This window comes from Paralichthys olivaceus, chromosome 6, assembly GCF_024713975.1.
Source record: "Paralichthys olivaceus isolate ysfri-2021 chromosome 6, ASM2471397v2, whole genome shotgun sequence".
In the NCBI taxonomy this organism is placed as follows: domain Eukaryota; kingdom Metazoa; phylum Chordata; class Actinopteri; order Pleuronectiformes; family Paralichthyidae; genus Paralichthys; species Paralichthys olivaceus.
The window spans coordinates 17,594,846-17,607,052 of record NC_091098.1 but is presented as its reverse complement, the minus strand read 5'-3'; the positions used below and the strand labels follow the sequence as shown (position 1 = coordinate 17,607,052).

The 12,207-nt window shown below is 41.1% G+C and overlaps 1 protein-coding gene across 1 annotated transcript; it reads left to right on the top strand.

The window, feature by feature from the left end:
• The first annotated feature begins 1,854 nt into the window (after positions 1 to 1,854).
• Positions 1,855 to 12,205, top strand: slc26a6l2 (solute carrier family 26 member 6, like 2). The gene is made up of 19 exons (XM_020096182.2): positions 1,855 to 2,136; positions 3,209 to 3,348; positions 4,156 to 4,266; positions 4,394 to 4,566; positions 4,661 to 4,825; positions 5,386 to 5,538; positions 5,704 to 5,786; positions 6,329 to 6,476; positions 7,835 to 7,948; positions 8,051 to 8,128; positions 8,276 to 8,371; positions 8,461 to 8,567; positions 8,695 to 8,764; positions 9,483 to 9,575; positions 9,753 to 9,857; positions 9,966 to 10,307; positions 10,419 to 10,473; positions 10,681 to 10,811; positions 10,930 to 12,205. Exons 1-19 carry the CDS (start codon positions 1,997 to 1,999, stop codon positions 10,954 to 10,956), a joined length of 2,331 nt encoding a protein of 776 aa, XP_019951741.2. The 5' UTR covers positions 1,855 to 1,996; the 3' UTR covers positions 10,957 to 12,205.
• The last annotated feature ends 2 nt before the right edge of the window (positions 12,206 to 12,207 follow it).

The window sequence follows — 12,207 nt, the reverse complement described above, 5'->3', positions numbered from 1 at the left end:
TAATGAAAAACTTGTAGTGAGATCTGAATGTTCCACTCACCTCTGGGAGGAAAACAAAGATGAGACATCTGCAAACTGTTTCACACCGTGCTCCCTCATAGTTTAGTCTCTCCCTGTTTTTATCTCACTCTCTCTGTAAGAAGGTTTTGTTTGTATCACATTTTTGATACAACGAAGATGAAATAAAAAAACTAGAAAATGCATGAAACAAAACCAAGTTGCCATTTAACATGTGGTACGGGATCAGAAAAAGTTTAACCACATTTCCAAATGGAACATCTTGCATTTTTTTGTATCCCTTCACTTTCAATGTGGTGGTATAATAAGTTTATTTTTACATTAACCATTTAACTTGTAGCAATTTCCCAGAACCACGAGTCAGCAGTAATCATTTAAATAGTTAACTACAAGTAATGGGGTTGTGGTTGCAACATCTGGCCTTTGCCACTCCAAGTGGAACCGGTGCAAACGTGATAAAAGAGACCATGTTTAAACATGGACAATGACAGGAAAACTCATGAATCAAAAAAAGAGAAATTAAATAGATAATGCTGAATAATGTCAAGGGGTTTACAAAAACAATTGTCAAAAAGGTTCGACTTCAGTTTGTGTAGAGCCGTAGTTACTCTGTTCTGGTATATACTTTTTTTATCCAATTTTCTTATTAAAATGAAGCACATCTTGTTTTGTATAATCTTTAAATGAGCTGAGATGTGGTGGGGCTGTAGAAGATTGTCTCTAGTTATTCTTTTATCTGCACTTAGTCATCAAAGTGTTTTAGTTTTAGTCTTACACACATGTACATATGGGGCCAGGGTTAATAAGTGCAAGGATGTTTCCTGTTGCATCTAACACTCATCTACCTCCGTTAGTCATTTCAGTCACAAAACAGAAATCCCGTCTTGAGAACCACTTGCTCCTTAACGTACATTAAATGCTGTGAACCTGAAACATCCATACATTTTCAATGACACAACAGAATCTGAGACGACAACAGAAACATCTTGTTTCGAAAGGGGTTATCCCTGTCCATTTGTTTGTTTGTCAGCAGGATTAAGTAATAAAATATTCCACAAAACAAAAAAAAAGCCTTTGTGGAGGCATGTGCTCTACTGAGTGCCAGTCCAGTTTTTTACTACTGATCATTCTTTTTATTTATACTGTCATATGTGTAATGACAGCAGAGGAGCGGAAACATATTAAAACTGAGACATAACGTGTTTGCTGATTTCCTGCTGACGTTGAAAATATTGTGACTGAGGAATATTGGGCACCAATAAAGATAAACTCTTCTTCGAACGTAAAAAAAAAACAACAGAAAAAAAACACAACATGCCTCATACAGCTCAGGTGGTGTCATCCAAATGTCTGCAAGCCCTGACATTCATATTCATATTTAACGTGTTTTAAGCCTAAATGTCTACAAATGGAAGTAGCAATGCTGTACCTGTTGTTTTTTTACTTACTTCAATTATATTGGATTTGGCTGCAGCACTGTTTACCCATTTTGTGGACTCAAACACTCCATCAGCATAGTGGTGAGTAGATAATGAGTGTATTTAAAAAAAAATTCAATGAACTATCTCTTTAATAAAAGAAAAGCGACGATACAAACTTGAATCTTTAACGTAGATTATGTGAGTATACAACCAGGTGTGTGTTTGTCAGCGTGTCTCTTAATTTCAGAAATGTACTAGTTTTTTACACGGATTGGAGTGTTTACCACGTTCGGGCCTTCCAGCTGCAGTCTTCAGCAGGATCATCACAATAAGCACACACGCATGCATGTACCAATAAAAACATATAACCACAGGTGTGCAAATGCAGAATAGCGACTAAGGTTCAGAGTCACTCCCACAGGCCAGCTGAGGAAACCAGTTCTCTCAATAAGGGAACTGCCCCATCCATTGAAGATGACCCAGGAGCAGAGAGGAGGAGCTGAGACAGACATCAGCTTTGCGAAGGTGTGCTGAATTCGCTCAAACACACCTGGGACATGGAAGAGAAAGGTTGTTCACATGGGGAGTATTTTGTGCAGAGGGAGGTTCTGGATGAGCCGCGTCTGGATGAAGTGGCTCAAAAACAGAAGTGGACCAAACCGCTGACCCTGGGGGAACGGCTGAAAGACTCCCTGAGGTAACAACAAAAAAAGGACACATGGGGAGAGTGGTGTAACAGGCAAGAAATGAGAAAACTGGCAAACCATGAGACAATGACACTGACTGTCAAGACCGATGTGTTTGTATTTGGCTGTGTAATGTCTTCTTACTGTGTGTGTGTGTGTGGCTTTACTCTGCCTCTGGCTGCTATGAAGGCACTTACAATAATTAAATAGTCATGAATAAGTCTGTGTGTGTTCATGAAAATTGCGTTTGCACTTTGTCTTCGTTGTCTCACCTCAAAGCAGAACAGTGATGATTATAAAAAGTTGACCGGTGGTCTCATCTTAATCATGTAATAAATGACAATGAATGAGCAAAGTTCATAGCTTGATTCAGTTGGACAAAACAGTCACACATTATATGAGACACATTAACTATTCATGACTGTACAGAATATATCCTTTTGCATTTAATACAATGTATCTGTGGGTGCTGCTACTTTAAAAGGCCAGGGAGGAACCCATAAAATGTGGATCGAGGCAGATGCAAGATAAGAAGTTTTCAACTTATTCTCCATTTTCCCAAAGAATAATTCATGGATCTTGGTGAAATATATCAGGCTTATTTAGAGAACTGATATTTATGAGTATGTGAAATGTGGAGCAGCTTGATTGAATTTAAAGGTTCAGTGTGTAGAAATTAGTGATATCTAATGGTGAAGTTGCATGTTGCAGCTGAATACCCCTCACCTCACCCTCCCCTCCCCTTCCAAACACGAAAGTGAACCTGTAGCCTTCAGTTGTCTTAAAAACTCAAAAGATCTTTCGTTTGTCCAGTTTGGACTACTGTAATAAACATGTCTAGAGGACCCCCTCGATGTAAATATAAAATATTTAAATATAAAGGGCTCATTCAAGTAAAGAAAACAACAATTTGTACAATTTAGATTATTGCATTCTAGTGAAAACATCACAAGGATGATTTTATATTCAGTTTATGCCAACAGATCCCTTTCACCTAAATCTTTCACACTAAACCTTTAAGGAGATTGTTGGGAAATTACTTGTGTGTCTCAGTAAAATGAACGTTATTCATTTCTGTTGCAGATGTTCCGTGCCCAGGCTGAAGCACACAATGGTGAGCTGGGTGCCTGTTCTTGGCTGGCTTCCTCAATACTCCATCAGAGAAAATGCAATTGGAGACCTGATCGCTGGCTGCAGTGTGGGCATCATGCATCTGCCGCAGGGTTTGTATATATAGATGTGGACAGAGTTCATCCACGTTACACCTCACAAAGTTCAGTTTGACATTTTGGGATCTGCGCTCATGCTGTTTCTTGCTGGGAGTTAGGTAAAACAAAATCTGAGCCATCCGAGCAAGACTGCTTCCAGTCTTTTAGTTGTTAGTTATGCTAGACGTCTCCTTGCTGTACCTTCATATTTAATGGACATGAGAGTTGTAATGGTATTAAAACTCTGATCTCAGCAATTAAAGAAAATACGTTTTTCTAATAATACCAAAGAATACCAAAGAACTCTCAATATATTTATTTCATATTTTTTATCTATTATTGTAGCATCATGACCTCCATGTAGGGGTGAAAGATGAAATTTCTCACTGTAAACTTGAAAAAAACAATATTGAAGGAGAAGGAGAAGAAAATGTGCATTTTATTATAAAAACTGTACAAGAAACGAAAGGCAAAATGATCCCTGGGAAGTGCAACAAAACTAAACCATACATGAGAACAAAAAATAGCACAAAACTAGATCCGCAGCCTCTCCGCAACCTGCCAACTCCTATCTTCCCCCTTCACCCCTGACTGGCATTTACTTTTTTAGCCTCACATGCCCTGAACGTAGAAACCACACTCAACATGACGAACACAAGACCAAGTTAGGACTCTGGGCTCCTGCTGAAATCACAATTCAACCTATCTGCAAAAATAAGATAATACACAGAAGACAAATACAACATCACCTGCTGTCACTTTTACTTTTGTTTTAAACAAGGTAGAGGCCTTTTTTTTTAATCAAATTTTTTTTTTTACCAGGTATGGCGTATGCTCTTCTGGCTTCTCTCCCCCCTGTGATTGGCCTGTACACTTCTCTATACCCTGTGCTGGTCTACTTCATCTTTGGCACCTCCAGACACCTCTCTATAGGTGAGAAACTGTGTGTATGTGCCCTCTCGTCATTAAGAATAAAGTAAAACATAATAAAGTGATGTCACTGTAGATAAAGTGATCATTGCTGATACGTACGTGTGAATCTATTCTTCTGAATGTCCAGGTACGTTTGCTGTGATGAGCATCGTGATCGGGGGTGTGACAGAAAGGCTTGCACCTGACAGTAACTTTTTCCTAAACGGCACCAACGGTACACAGAGTGTGAATATTGAAGCTCGGGATGCCCTCAGGGTACAGGTAGCATGTTCCCTCACAGTCTTGTCAGGGATCTTTCAGGTGTGTGTTTCTGTCCTTTTCAACCAAACAACCCTTTTTACATCATATTTCACTGCTCTCGATTGACCCTCTCTCTTTTTTTCCCCGTCATAAGATCCTGTTTTTTGTGGTGAGGTTTGGTTTCGTGGTCACGTACCTGTCTGAGCCGCTGGTTCGTGGTTACACTACAGGGTCAGCGTGTCATGTGTTTATCTCACAGCTCAAGTACCTGTTTGGAGTCACACCATATCGATTCTCAGGTCCTCTCTCCCTTATCTATGTGAGTATGTCAGGTACAATGAAACTATCACATTTTATGCTAGATACTGGCCCAGACAGCATACGGATATGAGCCACTTCAGACACCTCTGGCCTTCTTGTGGCCTGGACAAAATGGATCTGAGCCTAAAGTTGCCCACTTTTTTTGGCAAACATGCAGTGATCTTGGCAAGGTGTAATCTGGATGTGAACCTCAAGTGACTCATGTGGTAAAAGGTAAACATGGCCCAAATATCAATAAACAAATTCAGGCCATGGCTTTGGAACTACAGGTTGACATGCTGTGGCTTACTTGTGTCCAAGTTCTGGCAGGAGCGGACTGCCCCAAGTGCCGGATGTGAAATGTGGGCCAAATCTAGGCCACAAACTATGTTGCTATGTGGGGGGGGGGGGTGCATAAACCTGACCTCAGAGTTGTTTTTGTTATTGTCTTGTGTGACCAGAGTGAGGACAGAGGGCAGAGCAAGATTTAAACACCATTCACCTTCTGTCACTTCTACTTAATAGGTTCATTAATTTGTTTTCAATCCTTCTCCCTCTCCTCCACTCTCTTCCTCATAGACTCTGGTGGATATTTTCCGACTGCTGCCTCAGACCCAGGTGCCGGAGCTGGTGGTCAGCCTGGTTTCGCTCACATTTCTTATTGTGGCCAAAGAAATCAATGACTGTTACAAACAGAAGCTGCCTCTGCCAATCCCTGTGGAACTGATAGTTGTGAGTCTGTCTTCTCCTCCAGTCACTCATACAGCAAGTGCATTGCTCTCATCGTCCAGCAGGGGGCAGCTTGACCACAGTTGACCTTGTTCTACACATGTGCATGAGCTCAGTGAGGATTTACTCCACATGTTAAAGCGGTATTGAATTTATCTTTTTCAACAGATCATAACAGCAACAGTCATCAGCCACTTCTGTGGACTTCAGAGTAAATACAACCTTGATGTTGTTGGGGAGATTCCCAGTGGGTGAGCTCATGTGTGTGTGTCTGAAATGAGTTTGTGAGGACAAAACAGAAAGAGGAAGTGAAGGTAGGGGTGAGACTAAGGACAGCTGCTTGAACAAGACTGTTTACAAGACAGAAAAGCACCAGATTTTCTGATTGACTGATATGTAGAGTTGTTTATAAGACAAACAGGGTCACAGATTGTGGATTCCTGGTGGAATAGTCCATCATTAGTGAGCTCAGTGAGATTGCTTTTATTGTCATATTCATGGAATTGTACTTTGAAACAAATATTACAAATGTTTCTAAATGACATGATAAAATTTGCAAGCTTCAGCTTGTGCATGTAACAAAAACAAGAAGCTACAACCTGTGCGAAGTGCAAAACCAATAGTCAGCAAAAGGTCACGCATGAATGTTGCTACAGTTTCAAGAAAACTGTTAAATCTATTTAAATGTCAAGATGTTGGAGCAGCCTCAGGGAAAATGTGACACATCCCAATGATCTGATTGAACACTACACTGATACAAACTCCAACCATTCACCTTTTCCTCCTGCTCCAGACTCAAGGCCCCTCAAGTTCCAGATACCTCTTTTTTCTCAGAGATGATAGGGGATGCCTTCACTGTGGCCATTGTGGGCTACGCCATCAACATTTCCCTCGGCAAAACGTTTGGCCTCAAACACGGCTATAAGGTGGACAGCAACCAGGTGAGGCATAAAACACACTGGGTATGCTGTAGTTCTCACAAGTAGCTGTGAGAGTCGGTGTTCCTGTTCCTGTCTGACTCTCTGCTGACAGTCTCCCGTCAATTGAATATTAGAATTAACTCCATGCTGTCCCTATGCATCATGCTATCCTGGATCAACAGCACACACACAGTTAGTTAAAGATATAATGCTTAACAATTCTTCATGAAAATGAAAAATTAAGAAATAGACCTATGTTATATATTTTGTTTACTTGTGCACTTATTATTTAATCATTTATGATTAATGATAGGAATTATGTCAATTATATGGTGGCACATATATGCATTAGTAATAAAATGCAATAACATTTGCAACTAATAAAAGTAGAAGCACAATCTACCAATCATTTGTCCTCATATGTATCAATGACATCCTGATGATGTCATTATGAAATGGCATTATTACAACAAAACGAGTTAGCATTGCCGGATTTAGGTTCATAGAGTGCATGCATGCACCGATGCTTTTCATTTACAAAGTTTGTGTCATCCAATACAGTAGAATAGCCATGGATATTGTGGGAACTGTTGGGTTTCTCTATATAAATACAATTTTAAGGACTTGAGCTTCTATGTCAAATGCCTTGAGATAATGTATATTATGATTTAGCGCTATACAAATAAAACTGAATTGAATTGAATTGAATTGAATTGAATTGATATCCACTTGGAGTTACCTGGCATGCATCTGACATATGTAAACCTGTCTGTATGAGACACATACATGTTTGTAGGAATTGGATCGTGGACATCCCCCTCAGTCATTTTCAGTTCTCTCTTAATGACTATTTATTCTTTAAAACACAACCTGCTTCCTATTTGCTTGCACTGCAGGCCATGCCTTCACGTCATTGAATGATTAATGTTCCCCTAAAAATACATACACAGAGCAGCAAAACTTTTTTCCATCCCTTTAGCTCTTATTATTGTCTGCAACACATAGACTTACAGTACACACACACACTTGCAGAGGCATGTGACTGGGATCATTGTGCTTCGAAGAGAGAGATGGGTTGGGAGCACTCAAGGTCTCTAAGAGCCTGCCTGCTGAATCATTAATACCCAACAAGCTTTGTGCAATGAAGTGTCTCTTAAATATGCACAGCATTGCTCTCAGGGTGTCAGTCATGTGTTGAGAATTGCCATAAAAGAACAGTAGATTAAAGTTATTGACCCACAGGTCACAGACTCCAGACACTAAAGGTCTTGATATTAATAGCAGCAAATGTCAGGATTAATATAATCTGTTATTCAGCGTATTAAACATGCATGTTACTGCTTCAAACTGTACCTGTCTCTGTTTCTTTTCATTTCCAGGAGCTGGTTGCTCTGGGTCTTAGTAACACTATTGGCAGCTTCTTTCAGTGTTACTCTGTGACCTGCTCGCTGTCTCGCAGCCTCATCCAGGAGAGCACAGGGGGCAAGACACAAGTAAACATGCGTACACAAACGTGGACAGAAAGCACACTACACCTATGATCAACCGTGGAACACTGACTGTGTGTGTATGTGTGTGTTTGTGTGTTTTGTCAGGTTGCGGGAGTGATTTCATCCATCATTGTGCTGATCACAGTTTTGAAAATTGGTCCTCTCTTTGAAGATCTCCCAAAGGTAACACTGTCCTCTCTGCACCATTTCTTGCTAATGATCGTCAACTCTCCTGGCATACAATTTAATATAATACTGTTTGTGTGTGTGTGGGGGTGTGTGTGTGTGTGTGTGTGTGTGTGTGTGTGTGTGTGTGTGTGTGTTCCTCAGGCTATTTTAGCCACAATAGTTTTTGTGAATTTGAAAGGGATGTTTAAGCAGTTCCTCGATGTGCCGATGCTGTGGAGGACCAACAAGGTTGATCTGGTACGACTTAATCCTGCCCAGTAAAAAACTGTGTGAATGTTACTGCGTCACTGACCCCATTGACTCTCAGTGTTTATACTGCCCTCTAGCTGGTGTGGCTGGTAACATTAATAAGCACCATCCTGCTCAACCTGGACCTGGGTCTGGCTGTCTCCATTGGCTTTACCATGCTCACTTTCATCTTCAGAACACAACGGTAACTACGCACCACTGATTATTTATTATTGACGTACATGCACCCATACTGAGAGAATCCTGCTGTGATTTTTCTTTGAGCTTAAGGGGAGTGGTTTCTCTAATTTTGCCACTTCAATACCCTTCAGACCCCATTACTCCATCTTGGGCCACGTGCCAGGCACCGACTTGTATCTAGACACAGACGCCTATGAGAGGGTAAGAGTCATTCAGTGCTAAGTACCTTTTTCATCCACAGAGAGTTAAAGGGTCAGGTCACTAAATTACAACAGTCATATACTATTATTTGTCTCATGTGTTCTGTAGCCATTACATGTAGCTTTTGTTTTATTCATTTATTTATTCTTATCTTTTTTTTCCTGTCCCTTAAAATGGTGCATGCATTTCTGGCAGTGCCCTCATTAATATTCTACCGAGTTCTCTGGCAGGTTCAGTTCTCCTCAGTAGAAAGTAATTTGATATATTGGCCTTGCTCATAACATTATTCTAAGAATGTCAGCTTTGTGCTCATCTGTACTCTGTGTTTGGTGCCAGTTGGCAAATGTTACCACCATAGACTTTGTATAAAGCTGGACAACACATCTCCCCTTCCACCCACTATTCTGAAATGCTACCTTGTCTGTAGACTCTTAGTGTGGTTCAGAAGTGGTTTTCCGGATGCTAACATCCAATGGTATTTCAGTAATTAGGTAAACAAAAGCAAAAACATCAGCAATGCTGGATACTAACGATGAAAATATTTGTCTGGAATTTGGTTGAACTGACCCTTTTGGAGGAGCACTGTTGATAGTTAGATCACCAGTGGTAGTAAAGCTTCATTTAGACAAACAACACCTGGCGGAGGTAGAAAGTGCCGATGAGAGCAGAACCAGGTGTGATGTTCTGAACTATTCTACCTCATGATGTCTCCCCGCAGACTGAAGAGATTCCAGGCATAAAAATCTTCCGTTCATCTACAACTATCTGCTACACAAATGCTGAGATGTACTTGGATGCCCTGCAAGAGAAGGTTTGTGTGTGATGCTCCATGAATGTTGGGATATGTTTGTGTGCTGCCGTGCATTTGATTACAAGATGTAAATCCTTGTCTGCCATCTACGGCAGCTTTAATTGCTTTCATTATCTCACACACTCATCTCACCCTCTCTTTTCTCTCTTTAATGTGGTGCTCTGGCTTTTTGTGCAGAGTGGAATTGAAATCAGTAAGCTGCTGACGGCGAAGAAGAAACGAGACGCGGAGCTGAAGCCTAAACAGGAGAAAGAGAAAGCGAAAACAGAGGAAAAGACACAAGTATAATACAAATAACATATTCACCTTCATTCATCTGAAATGAAAGCAATAGCTTATAAAATTCAGCTAATATGTTCCCTAATGGTTGTCTCTTCTTCTTCAACCTAGTGGCAGCATAATGCGGTCAGAGACATGTCCATTCCTGCTCTCCCTTTGACAGAGTTGACTGAGGCCAAAGTCTCTGCAAGACTAAGTCAGGGGAACGGTGCAGCCGTAACCTCTACAAATGGCCTTGGTAAAGGACAAGTAAACCAGGCTTACCAACATGACTCTATCATGCTGGACTCAAATTTAGACACGGGTTGCCACGGTGACAAAAACATCAACCAGGAATCGCACGATGGTGATGAGGAGAAGGAGGGGCCCTGCGGATCAGACATCCACAGCATCATCTTGGACATATCGACAACCGGCTTTGTGGACACAGTCACTACGAATACATTGAAAAATGTATGTGTTGTCGGTGGTGACATGATCTGATATTTTGGACTGAGCGTGCACAGGTTCAACTTTATTTTTCAAAGATTGAAGACAAACAAAGTAATTATCTTTTTCTCCCAGATTTTCAGGGACTTCAGGGGCATTGATATAAACATTTATCTCGCGGGTTGCCAAGGTGAGTGGCACACCAGACAAAACAGAGACACATTTAATGACCCTAATGCAGAGTCAAATCACTGGCGCTCAAGGTCTCAGCCTATGTGGCGCCACATTGTTCCTTCTCTGACATGTCAGTCAAAGATAAATATTTATTTCTACAATCATGAAAATGCTTTCCCTCTCATGGTCTCTCACTGCCATGCCTGCTTTTCTCTCTGTTTAGCCTGTGTTGTGGAGCAGCTGGACACAGCAGGTTTCTTCTCAGAGTCCATCCCGAAGAGCAGGTTGTTTGTCACAGTTCATGATGCCGTGCTTCACATTCTGAAGGAACTGGGGCTGAGGGACTTTATACTTGTATGTTTATCACCGTGAAAGTTCATTAACACTTCTTAGATCGTCACTCAATTATCATTGCTCGCTCATATTCTGAATTTTCCCCTCTTCCTAGCCTTGAATCTTCTTTTTTTTCCAGGACGTTCCCTGCAGCACCCAGATGTAACCAACAGGGGTCAGATTGTTCCAACTCTCGCCATCCTCCCCCTCCTCAATGGTCCACTCCTCACAATTGGTCGTCACTGTCTCCTCCCCCTTCAGCGGGGGAGAATGCACCACCTTGACATGGCGGCTGGTTGCCATGGAAATCCAGGGAGCCGTTTCTGTGGCAACGGGCTTTTTATGATATCGCCTAATGAGATAGCCAGCAATACGTCATTGCAGCTCTCTCTCTCTCCCTCTCTCTCTCTGTGGTTTGTGCATGAGCCCCAGAGGAGGGGCGGGGGATGAGTGGGAGAATGTAACAGACGAATAGGAGTCTGTATTTATAGACTGTGTGAGAGAGTGAGTAAAAGGTTCACTGTGGGGGGGGAACTCATATTTGAGAGGTGTTGTTGTGAACAGACGCACCATGATCTGTGTGCATGTGTCAGTCTGTCAGTCCGCTGTGTGGGTTTCTGGAATCTATGCAGTTGGCCCTTGTGTTCTGTTTGTTAGGTAAACACACGTCTTCTAACATAAATCAATAGAATGTAAATATTTGTCATTTATAAGACTATGCCCTCTGGGACAAGGAGGGGGGGGGGGGTTAATCCTGTTATTACCACCCATTCGCTCCAAACGGCTGCAAGTAAGAGCTGAACTGCAGACACGGTGTAATAAGTGTCAACAGCGTGGGTGTATTTACAGTCAGTAATCACACGTCTGATTCTTCTGATATCTTAAGCTTCCTTCTATTTTTGGTATCTGGTCTTGTCTCATCAACTATCATAACTGTCTTGCTTTTGCTGAACAGTGTATTGTAATAGACGGTACACAGTACAAGTTCATATGTTTTTAAATGATATGGATGTCCCATCCAAGTATATCTGCATCAAGCCTTAAAAAGTTTTGTTATTATTTTGACTTTTGGGAAATGCATTCAGGTGCTTTCGTGGGCAATTCTGTAGATCTGAAAAATGTGCGTTGTTGTAATGTGTCTCACCACCAGGAATAAATTGTCTACCTGCAGAAGATGCGTCTACAGTATGTGTGACAGACATCCTACTCCAATGTAAACAAGTGCTACAACAGAAACACATTTCCTTGTGCCTATTGCTCATAGACTGATAACACTTCTAGTGTCACGCTTTATGAATATTTATCTGTCAAATGTCTCTTGGAATTTATTTTTATACTGGTGTAACATATTTAATGTGAATTCTGCACATATCCACGTTTGTTTTGTGTAAATAAAGATTCACAAAAACACAGAGCG

What these genes read in the sequence shown, in the direction of transcription:
- slc26a6l2 (XM_020096182.2), top strand. Translation starts at nt 1,997, where the DNA reads ATGGAAGAGAAAGGTTGTTCACATGGGGAGTATTTTGTGCAGAGGGAG. An exon ending in TCTTGTCAGGGATCTTTCAG is followed by an intron (nt 4,567 to 4,660) that starts GTGTGTGTTTCT and finishes CCCCGTCATAAG; the next exon opens with ATCCTGTTTTTTGTGGTGAG. An exon ending in TCTTTGAAGATCTCCCAAAG is followed by an intron (nt 8,129 to 8,275) that starts GTAACACTGTCC and finishes TGTGTTCCTCAG; the next exon opens with GCTATTTTAGCCACAATAGT.